At 39.6% G+C, this 12322-nt stretch overlaps 1 protein-coding gene across 1 annotated transcript in view; it reads right to left on the bottom strand.

Moving 5' to 3' along the window:
* Nucleotides 1-12322, bottom strand: part of LOC139733942 (WD repeat-containing protein 17-like) — a 58857-nt gene that overhangs the window by 21484 nt on the left and 25051 nt on the right. The window contains exons 5-10 of the mRNA XM_071644754.1: nt 9102-9448; nt 7949-8117; nt 1554-1645; nt 1205-1287; nt 893-979; nt 363-527 (exon numbers count right to left, since the gene is read on the bottom strand). Of these exons, the coding sequence (XP_071500855.1) occupies nt 363-527; nt 893-979; nt 1205-1287; nt 1554-1645; nt 7949-8117; nt 9102-9448 (943 nt within the window). The remainder of the gene's footprint in view (nt 1-362; nt 528-892; nt 980-1204; nt 1288-1553; nt 1646-7948; nt 8118-9101; nt 9449-12322) is intronic.

Raw genomic sequence — 12322 nt, 5'->3', positions numbered from 1 at the left:
TCATTCACATTTACAGTGTTGTAAAGTTGCTCATTCACATTTAAAGCTACTCATTCACATTTAAAGCTACTTATTCAAATTCACAGCTACTCATTCATATTCAAAAATTGCTCATTCTCATTTAAAGCTGCTCATTCACATTTAAAGCTTCTCATTCACATTCAAAGCTACTCATTCACATTCAAAGTTACTCATTCACATTTAAAGCTACTCATTTTAAATCTTTAGTCTTTCAGTCCGATTTATGCTGCATTGGTTCCCCTGTTACTCTACCAACCCCAGTCAGCTATCAAAAGTTTACATATCACTCTACAATCTCTAACCATCACAGAGCAACATGTTGCTCTATCAGCACCACTCACCCATCATCTGAGCCACTGCACAAGATGCCATCTCTTAGAGGTGACCAGCGAACATGGAACACTTTGGCTGTATGCCCAGTGAAAGACTTCAATGGCTGATCACTTGATGTTGCTATGTAAAATATCCTGACAGCCCCATCTCCACAGCCTGTTGCTAGCATATCTCTGCAGAAGGGAAATTTACAGCATTAAAGGACAATTTCCAGATTTGTCAGTTTCATACACATCTAGAATCAATAGTAAAACTATATGCAGCACGCCCAGAGTTAAAATATGTCAGATCGTAGACCTACAGTATTAAAACAAAGTGAGAAATCTATGATCTCAAAGAAAAGTAATCCCCTTTGTTGTTAACTTGTAATTATAGGCTGTTCTTTCATAAGATTACCTGGTATACATCCCTTTTAATCACTGTTTGCCTTTGATGGATGATTGCAACTTACTCTATTTCAAGAATTTTCAAGAATTTCCTGTGCATCAACTGTTCACAATTCGCCCTACAGTACATGTATCACACTTAAAAAACTCACTTATTGTTTGGACTCCAGTCACATCCAAAGACAGCAGCTGGGTGTCTGTATTTCTGTAACAGCTTTCCATCTATTTCACGAATAACACTGTAAGCAAGAGAGACAATTAAAAAAAAACACAGCATGTCAATAACAACCAACACAACAATAAAATCATTATCTTCACAATATCACTGTAAACTCATCCTTCCACATTACTGAAGAGAATTATGAAATGTACTATGTGATTTTTCATGCAATGTTCATATTTCATATTTTTCAAAGAACTGCCCTTTTTTTATATCATTAGATAATAAAAATGATGAGCCTCACCAGAAGTTATCTGCTCCACAAGAAGCCAGCCTCCTGGAATCCTTCTGACACCAAGCCACGGAGTAGATACTTGCCCCTCCATGCTGATAACAACAAATGGTAACATTACATAATTATTCATGCAAGATCACAACTTCTTTTTTAATAATTTTAAAAAGATAGCATAATGTTACTGTACATCTGTTGATAATTCCAGTACATCTTTTCCTAATTCCATTACATATCATTTGATCTCATTACATTATTTCAAGTTTCGGAAAATAATTACTTAGTCAATGTCCACTAAATCAGATCTCAATGGGGAAGAAAAAAAAATCATAATGAGTCACAAAGTAAATTTTAAAAGTACCTCAGTATAACGCTTGATGATTTTGTTTTGACCAATATCCCAGATAAAAGCACCATTCCTCGACGTACCTGCCATCACACAGTTGAGGTCAGCTATAGGACAGAGCATGACAGAGATTCATTGAAAGCAACAACTTTTCTTCTACTTGTAAATTATCATAATTTCTACGGGACTGGTAACATAATCTGGTTCACAGACAAATACAACTGTGAGATTGTTCGACATGTCACCACTTTGACTCATGACAGACTCGGTGTAAAGATTAGAGTGAAACATTTCTCTATGTGTACATCATGTCACAAGACTTTATAGGCACTTGAAATTAGAATCAGATTTGCAGACTTAAATAACAGAAGCTACAAAATTACTTTAAAATTTTGAAAGAAAGAGTATTCCCAACTAAGAATGCCATAGATGATTATGACTTTGGACAAACATGACATGAATTCAGACAGCAGCTACCATCAAGTAAAATTTCATTGATTTATTTTGTATATGTCCACTGCTTCTACATAAGGAACTTTTTTGTCTTTCTTTTTGTAAAACCACTCAGAAATTAGATTAGACAGCCTAGACACTGGTTTAGTAGACATGTACCAGCACTGTCATTCATGGCTGGATTGCCAAGTTATTCAAGTGAATTTTCATGTAAGTATATTATTGGTGATTCATTTTTACCATTATTATAATTACTATTCCACACAAAAATACAAGTGAAGCAAGAAAGAATAAAACATTGTTTCACAGTGGAATAAAAATATTAGATAATACTAGTAAACAACAAGGCAAGTGCCAAATTGTGTCTCGCCCATTCGCGTACAAGGAATTAATATTTTTTATAACTCTCAGAAGTTAATTGACCTGCTTATGACCTTCGACCTTGTGGTGACCTTCAACACCCCAAGGGACATTTACCATCCAAGTTTGGTCACAAACGGACAAAGGGATCAAAAGTAATGAGTCATAATCGAAACGCGCCATAAAAACTTAACATTGGGCCCTAAAAATTTGTTGACCCCTTTCTGTGCCCTTTGACCTTGTGATGACCTTTAACTCCCCAAGGGACATCTACCATCCACGTTTGGTCACAAACGGACATAGGGATCAAACGTTATGAGCCACAATCAAAACGCGCCCTAAAAACATAACATTGGGCCCTAAAAGTTTGTTGACCCCTGTGTGTGACCTTTGACCTTGTGACGGTCTTCACCTCCCCAAGGGACATCTTTCATCCAAGTTTGGTTACAAACGGACAAAGGGATCAAAAGTTATGAGCCATAAACGAATTGCGCCCTAAAAAATTAACATTGGGCCCTAAAAGTTCATTGACCCCTGTCTGTGACCTTTGACCTTGTGGTAACCTTCAACTTCTCAAGATACATCTACTATCACCCCAGTTTGATTGCCATTGTAGAAACACATGTGCTGAGTTAAGTGTGATAAGAGAGTCTTGCAAGTAAACTTTAACGTATGACCTCAAATGACCTTTGACCTTATCATGTGACCTCTTACGGCACCATAACATGAAGGTACCCCAAGTGCATCCATCACCCAAGTTTGATTGCCATTGTAGCAACATGTGTCGAGTTACATGTGATAAGAGAGTCTTGCAAGTAAACTTTAACGTATGACCTCAAATGACCTTTGACCTTATCCTGTGACCTCCAACGGCACCATAACATTAAGGTTCCCCCAGTGCATCTATGACTCAAGTTAGGTTGTAATCCAAGCAACTTATGTGAAGTTATTTGTCAAAAGAGAGTCTTGCAGGTAAACTTTAACATTGAAAAGAGTCTTGCACATACTCTTTAAAGATAATAAAAAGTTTTGGTACCTCAAAAGTTTCCCTGAATTTCCTCGTCTTGGTTTGTGTTTCACGTTAAAGTACATTGCCTGTGAGAATTACTCGCCCCAAAGTGCTCTCATGTCTTAGTAATCGTGCAATAATGGTTTCGTACCAGAGCCGTCGCCGTACGGCGTCGATAAATATTGTACGAAACCACTGACTGCAACCAGCAGCGTGCAGCCCATTGTACGCATAGCTAACTGCAACCAGCAGCCCCATACGCATAGCGTAATGGGGCTTCGCATTGTAGCATTCAGGATCATGACAGAATTAGTATCGCGGGTAAATGGCAACTTAAAATCCAAAAATTTCTCCGATTTGAAGACTTACTAAGCAAGTTGAAGTATTGAAAACAGGCTTCGAACAACGTTTGGTTCTGCCAATAGTCCCTTTCTTTTCGAATTGATGACTGAATGTGACTCGGTCGAGAGGACCTTGGGAGAGCTACTACACTGACTACTACGGGCAGCGCATGCGCACACAAACATCTTATCCGTTGATGGATTTGAAATTTGTGTGCATGTGATGTGTTCACATGCACTGGCTGTAGTATTCAGTGTATGGTAGCTCTCCCAAGGTCCTCTCGACCGAGTCACATTCAGTCATCAATTCGAACAGAAAGGGATTATAGGTAGAACCAAACGTTGCCCAAAGCCTGTTTTCAATACTTCACCTTAATTGGTAAGTCTTCAAATTGAAGAATTTTTGGGATTTTAAGTTGACATTTATCCTGCGATACTAAATCTGTCATGATCCTGTATGCTACAATGCGAAGCCCGATTACGCTATACGTATGGGACTGCTGGTCACTATGCGTATGGGGCTGCTGGTCGCAGTTAATTGCATGATTACTAAGACATGAGAGCACTTTGGGGCGAGTAAGTCTCACAGTGTTAGTTATATGAAAGGTACTTTAACCTGAAACACAAACTAAGACAAGGAATTTCAAGGAAACTTTTGAGGTACCAAAACTTTTTATTATCTTTAATAAATGACCTCAAATGACCTTTGACATCATCACATGACCTCCGACAACACCATAACATGAAGATACCCCTAGTGTTTCTATCACCCAAGTGTGGCTGCCATTGCTGTAACAGTTGCCAAGTTATGCATCATAAGAGAGTCTTGCAGGTAAACTTTAACATTTGTGACGGACGACGGACGGACGACGGACGGACGCCATTTAGATCCCTTAGTCTCGCCTTCACCTCCGGTGGGCGAGACAAAAAGGAAAAGTGGAGAGGCAATGAATGACCTAGAATGTTGAAAGGAAATTGAACAATCAAAGAGAATGACTCAATCACAACATAAAATTAGAAAATAGAATCTAGTAAATACAAAATACAAAAATAGAGAGTGAGGGATGCTGCAGTTATTAAATGGACTGAAAATTGGAGGAAAGAAGTAGACAGAGAAAGAAACAAACAAACAAAGAATGATGGAGAGAAAAAGGGAAAATGTAATAAAGATGATACTAGTACCTGAAATTCAAAGTATTATCATATGCCATTGAAGGTAGTATAATTGGCACATTAGAAAACAGTAAAAACAGAAAGTTTTACACTAGAAGGCTCCATTAGATCAATGTTTTTATGCATAATAATATTTGTGATATCATTACCCACGCCGATGAAAATCGGCAGGGGGTTATGTAAAGGGTTCCGTATGTTTGTTTGTTTGTTTGTTTGTTTGTTTTTTGTTTTTTGTTTTTTTGTTTGTTTGTTTGTTTGTTTGTTTGTTTGTGTACAAGATAACAAGAGAACGGGTAAACGGATTTGCACGAAATGTTCAGGGAATGTTTGGATAATGACAGGAAAGAATCGATTAGATTTTGGTGATAATCGGTTGACCCTTGCAAATTCTGTGTGACCTTGAAGTTTTGACCCCATGGTATAGTGACCATTCCGAAAATTTCCCGTTTCTCACTTTGCGATTTTCCGCTACCATACGAACACATAAACTCCCCAACGATCCGACTTCGCTGCTCAAATGTTCGTAAGAATTCCGAAATTTACGTTTAGGCCTATTTGAGGGACTATGTCCTTCTAGATTTATGAAAGTTCGTTCTCCGTCATCACAAACTGGCCCGTATTTTGATGATTTTTCAAATTAACATTGATTGTTTTTTTCGTTGGAGGAGCATTTTGCTCGGTCGCAGTCACACTGCACGATATGCGTGCTCAATATCAATGCGTGTGCAAGGCCGCTGAAAATGCATCGCGCTCTACACTAGTACTGTTGGTGCAAAATTGCACCGGGGACGTTGCGGCGCTCGTTGGTGGCCGAATACTGGTGCAGTAGACATTTGCATTCAACCCTTGCATTGAATAATTCCCGTAGACACTAATCATAGGGGTAATTGCCCAGGGGGTACGTAAATTTTGTTTTTCTTTTTTGCTTTTGTGGATACCATCAAAGATCGTACACTCATACGACCTTTGATATTTGATGATTTTTCAAATTAACATTGATTTTTTTTTCGTTGGAGGAGCATTTTGCTCGGTCGCAGTCACACTGCACGATATGCGTGCTCAATGTCAATGCGTGTGCAAGGCCGCTGAAAATGCATCGCGCTCTACACTGTTGGTGCAAAATTGCACCGGGGACGTTGCGGCGCTCGTTGGTGGCCGAATACTGGTGCAGTAGACATTTGCATTCAACCCTTGCATTGAATAATTCCCGTAGACACTAATCATAGGGGTAATTGCCTAGGGGGTACGTAAATTTTGTTTTTCTTTTTTGCTTTTGTGGATACCATCAAAGATCGTACACTCATACGACCTTTGATATTTGATGATTTTTCAAATTAACATTGATTTTTTTTTTCGTTGGAGGAGCATTTTGCTCGGTCGCAGTCACACTGCACGATATGCGTGCTCAATGTCAATGCGTGTGCAAGGCCGCTGAAAATGCATCGCGCTCTACACTGTTGGTGCAAAATTGCACCGGGGACGTTGCGGCGCTCGTTGGTGGCCGAATACTGGTGCAGTAGACATTTGCATTCAACCGTTGCATTGAATAATTCCCGTAGACACTAATCATAGGGGTAATTGCCTAGGGGGTACGTAAATTTTGTTTTTCTTTTTTGCTTTTGTGGATACCATCAAAGATCGTACACTCATACGACCTTTGATATCATCACACTCGGCTTGCTATAATCAAAATATCCCGCAAGAAAACGGCGTATTTCTCGATTTTTAGCGCTTTTTCCGCGACCCGTCGCGTAGACAATACTCTTAAAACTGGACTTAATTCGCGCGCGCTTGGAAAAGTTCCGATTCTGCACTTTTGACGGTGGAATTTGGGATTTTCGATGGATTTTTGGAGGAGACTTAAGGACTTTCCTGTACGTGAATGAGTGTTAATACCGTATGTGTAATGATGTGATTTGCGTGTGATGTGACTGTAGAACCAAAGATCGTACACTTCAGTGTACGATCTTTGGTAGAACTCACTGGCTGGTGATAAAGCACACTGGCAATTAAATGGCCGAATTCTGGTAGATGACCGAATGCACATTATGTTTACCCCGACTTTAATTGTACTTAGGCGTGGGTCTGCCGCCTTTGACGGCCCCTCTCTAGTTTAATATTTGATCTCAGGGTAGGTACATGTAGGCTATACTTGTCACAATTTGTAACGGCCACAATACTCATAATTTTCTTCATATTAACTAAGACTGTGCCATGAGTAAATTTGATGTTATAAAGTGGACCAATTATCATTTACCATAGTATGTGTGGCCAAAGCCCTTACCCGCCATGTCAGTGGTGAGCTGTTTCAAGTGCTGTCCATGAAAGCACAGTGAATTTACCTTGCCCGGCAGAGTGTGAAAAGTAGTCACCACTTGATTAATTTCCACTTTTAATATTTACAGACAAACTGAAGCTGAGCTCCGAACATGACCTCATAGATTTCTTTTTCTTCTGCTTGGTAAGAAATTTTCAATACCAACTACAACTAGAAAAGCACTCTGAGAGCGCAGACCTCCACCAAGCAGCTACTTTCAACCAAATATCTTGCTCTTCAATAGAGATCAGCGATTTCCACCCACTGAAAAATCGCCCGATTTCCCAATATAGAAGCCTTTGTTACATCATTAAAGCCTCATCTGCATGGCTCACCTCACCATAGCAGAAGCTTACCCCTGGGCAGAAACTAGAGCACGCACTTTACTGCGCACATGAAAACCTAAACAATGCGCAACTTGAACTCCCAAGTTCAATGACCCGACATGTACCTGCCAAAATATTGAAAATCCTTCATAAAATCCACACAAATTTCAGGATCACTATAAATATTTAATCATCTGTATGTTGTGTCATTTTCAACCTTTCCTGCAAGTTTCATCCAAATCCGTTAACTACTTTTTGAGTTATTTTGCACATGGACAAACAAACAAACAAAACAACAAACCAACAAACCAACGGTAACGAAAACATAACCTCCTCCCTTGGCGAAGGTAATAAAAGATTATACATAACCTGATATGATAAAGACTGCTTATGAGGATGTGTTGGTAAGTATAGATAGGATCAGGTCTGACCTGGTGCCCATGAGATGGAGTAAATGATGCCTTCATTTCCTGGGGAGGACTCCACAGCAGTCAGGGTCTTGATATCCCACACCTTCATCGTCCCATCAAAAGAGGCAGTAGCCAATAGGTCTGGATTCTCTGGCTTGAACTTGCAGTCAAAAATGGTTTCTATGTGACCCTGGAAAACAATTTAAGTATTATGATAAAAATTGGTCTTCAATTAAAATCTAACTATCATAATAACTTTTTTTTCTGATATATCTTCTGGTAGTCGTAATCGAGGTTACACAATGCTGCATTCTAAAAAACAAATCCTCTAATAATCATGTCAAACTTTAAAATTCAGGCGCAGCTGAGTTTTATAAGAACATGACAGATTACACGCAATGTAGAAAGTTTGAATATTAATCAGATTAACTGGTACTTCAGTGGTAGGCACGCATGGGTACTGTAACAATTGCAAAACAGGTACAGGTGAGTTGTACTGGTCACTGAAAGGGAAACTTGACAAACAAGAGATCAACTAGGTCTCACATTCATCATCCACCCATTTTTGCAGACTATTACCTCAGAAGAACATTGCAAACTTGGGAAACTGGGGGGAGGGGGGCTCTAGAGGACATGGTGTCCATTTGAAAGTTATATTACACTGGCACTTATATCTACCAAGTTTGTAGAAAATCTTATCAAGAGTTTTCAAAAAGAAGATCACACTGAAGACTGGCCCCTAATTTGGTCCTGATCCTTCAGGGTTGCACCTCTCGGAAAACAGTGGCATGCAAGTCACCTCTGAATCCATAATATCAACTGGAATCTCTAAGTGCATGGTATATATTTGATTATTATTCCTTTCTTTGGGGTGGAGGGAATTGTGCCCATTTAACAAAATCAAGATTCTATCACCCTAGGGATGCTACCTGCCAAATTCAATAAAAAATCTGTCAAAGGGTCATAAAGAAGAAGTTGAAATATAAAATGTTTATGCATGACACACACAAGACAGTAAATGATCGTAATAGCTCTCAAGAGAGCTGCTCAGTTGAACTGAACTATGGAGCTCAATTTCCAGACAAGGAAACAGGTGTACAGCTTCTTTTTTTTTCTTTTTTTTGTTGAAAACTTCCACATTTTTGAAGATCTAAGATGAATAACAGGCACTTACCAATTCCCTGAGGAAGTCCCATTGTCTTTTTTTCAAGTCATAGAGCCCAACCCCCCCATCCTCAAATGTACAGACGGCATGGCCCGGTGGAAGGGTATATGAAGATTGGCGATCTTCAGATCTTCTAGCAGGGATTGCCTGGCTTGTTGATGAGGCATGATTACTACTACCACTGTTTGGAGAGTTTAGTGACCCTGCGTCAGTGCAGAGAGAAGTGTAGTCACCGCTGCCATGTGGTGAGGTGCTGAATACACAGAGTGAATGGAAACCAGTCGTCTTTAATTTCAAGCTCACGATGGGGGTGGCTTTGGACACATTCCACAGTCGCATCACTCCTTGATGTGCATCTGCAATGAAAAGTTTACCCAGACAAAAAAAAAATCAAAACACTGAAACAGAAGCCTTATCATCAAAAAAAGGAAATTACACGTTTGAGTATAAACATGTGCTATTGATAAATATCACATTTTGAGTTTGTTTGTTTTCTTTTCCATTAATGAGTGTTGGCAGTTTATCACAAACATAACTTACAACAAGGAAAAGTAGAAATTACGCGGTGCGTAACATATGTCCCCGCCAGAAGTAGCATTTTGTAACAAAATGTGCAATATAGGTAAAAAATCAAGGTCAAAGGTCAAAGAAGTCAAAGGTCAAAATTCTGTGTAGAAGTTTTGAAGCCCTCACCTAGTGCCATCACATAAAGCAAATGGAATCGAAATTGGGTTAGAAATGGCGAAGGAGTAGCATTTTGTAGCCAATGTACAATATAGGTCAAAAATCAAGGTCAAAGGTCAAAGAAGTCAAAGGTCAAAATTCTGTGTAGAAGTTTTGAAGCCCTCACCTAGTGCTATCACATAAAGCAAACGGAATCGAAATCGGGTTAGAAATGGCGAAGGAGTAGTATTCTGTAGCAAAATGCACAATATAGGTCAAAAATCAAGGTCAAAGGTCAAAGAAGTCAAAGGTCAAAATTCTGTGTAGAAGTTTTGAAGCCCTCAACTAGTGCCATCATATAAAGCAAACGGAATCGAAATCGGGTTAAAAATGGCGAAGGAGTAGCATTTCGTAGCAAAATGTACAATATAGGTCAAAAAGCAAGGTCAAAGGTCAAAGAAGTCAAAGGTCAAAATTCTGTGTAGAAGTTTTGAAGCCCTCACCTAGTGCCATCACATAAAGCAAACGGAATCGAAATCGGGTTAGAAATGGCGAAGGAGTAGCATTTTGTAGCAAAATGTACAATATAGGTCAAAAAATCAAGGTCAAAGGTCAAAGAAGTCAAAGGTCAAAATTCTGTGTAGAAGTTTTGAAGCCCTCACCTAGTGCCATCACATAAAGCAAACGGAATCGAAATCGGGTTAGAAATGGCGAAGGAGTAGCATTTTGTAGCAAAATGTACAATACAGGTCAAAAATCAAGGTCAAAGGTCAAAGAAGTCAAAGGTCAAAAATTCTGTGTAGAAGTTTTGAAGCCCTCACCTAGTGCCATCACATAAAGCAAACGGAATCGAAATCAGGTTAGAAATGGCGAAGGAGTAGCATTTTGTAGCAAAATGTACAATATAGGTCAAAGGTCAAGGTCAAAGGTCACGACTGAAATTCTGTGTAGAAGTTTCAAAGCTCCCATGTAGTGCTATCATATAAAGCAAACAGAATCAAAATTGGCTCATAAATGACAGAGAAGTAGCAAATTGAAGATTTTGATCACACACGGACGCACACACGGACACACGGACACACGGACGGACGGACGGACGGACGGACGGACGGACGGACACACGGACACACACACGTACGGAGCCCGTTTCATAGTCCCCTGCTCGAACTCGTTCGGCGGGGACAATAAAATCATGATTCATTTACACATGCAGCAACTTCTCAGAATCAATTGACTCTATTTGGTATCCAGCTTTGATACAGGCCAACACATCTTTTTCATAACCACACTATTTCCAAGTATGTCATCAATAAATAAATTTAACGAGAACTTACCTGTTTGAAGTTTGATTTTTACTATTTGAGTAATAGGAGTGTGAGTTAATATGAGATCCCACTCATACGCATGCGCAGTCAATATTCGTCACCCAGGCAAATCTCCACCTAAGAAATCGGACTGTCTTCCGACGTCTCATCTTACATAATGTCAATTTTAGGTGAGAGAACTGATCCGAAGACCAAACTGGGTGAAGTGAGATTTGCCTGTTCCAAGAGGAAATGCGACCACTGTAACAATCCCACAATCTGGAAATAAATTGACGGAGTACGAACATTACCTTGAAGTTTGAACTGAGGGTGGGAGTGGAGGGCATATTAACTCACACTCCTATTACTCAAATAATAAAAATCAAACTTCAAACAGGTAAGTTCTCATTTAATTTATTTATTACTTTTCGTAATCTCCGTTGTTCGTTAATATGAGATTTTGAAGCAAGTGGTCGCATTTCTGTAAAACCAAGCAATGTATGGTGATAAGAATGACATAGTAGCTCACCAATAATACCCATTCTCTTCAATGATTATCCAGTACCGCCATGGAGAACCTACATGTAGGTCCTGCCCTGATCGACCGCTTATCATAGAACCTGTTGAAGGTTTCCTCGTTAGACCATCCGGCCTGTTTCAGAATGTCCGCTATGGGCACATCTGCTGTCTTTGCAGTCGAGACTGCTGCAGCCCTTGTAGAATGCGGCTTGAAAATTCTAGTGTCGATACCCACCGCACTCATTGTCTCCTTTATCCACCTGGAGATGGTTTGCTTACTAGCTCGTTTGTGAGGTTTCCTATAACATATGAACAGGTGCTTTTCCGTATCCCTCAGCACTTTTGTACGCTCAATGTACTTTTTCAGGTAGCGTACCACACAGAGTCTCTTCTCTGAAGGATACTCTTCAATTGTAGTCGTACTCCCTACTCTGTCGGAGGTCTTGTTCTGTTTTACCAAGTCACTGACATGAATCTCTACGCTATTATCCTTCCAAACCAGGCCATCAATATGAATGAAGAACAAAGTCTGTGCCCTTTGTGCCGAAGTGAGTGCGAGCAACATACACAGCTTATGAGTAAGTTCACACAAAGATAGCTTACTCGCTGGTGACATTTTGCGGAGATGATCTAACACGATTTTAACGTCCCAGATATGGTTGTACCATGGCAGCGGAGTTCGTAAATGAAATACACCTTTCATGAATCTTGTCACCAAAGGATGTGTACTAATTGTACAGTTGC

Source organism: Diadema antillarum, unplaced genomic scaffold (genome assembly GCF_040938485.1).
Source record: "Diadema antillarum isolate AM-2024a unplaced genomic scaffold, OU_Dant_1.0 seq00000506_RagTag, whole genome shotgun sequence".
Lineage (NCBI taxonomy): Eukaryota > Metazoa > Echinodermata > Echinoidea > Diadematoida > Diadematidae > Diadema > Diadema antillarum.
This window is presented reverse-complemented; position numbering and strand designations above follow the sequence as displayed.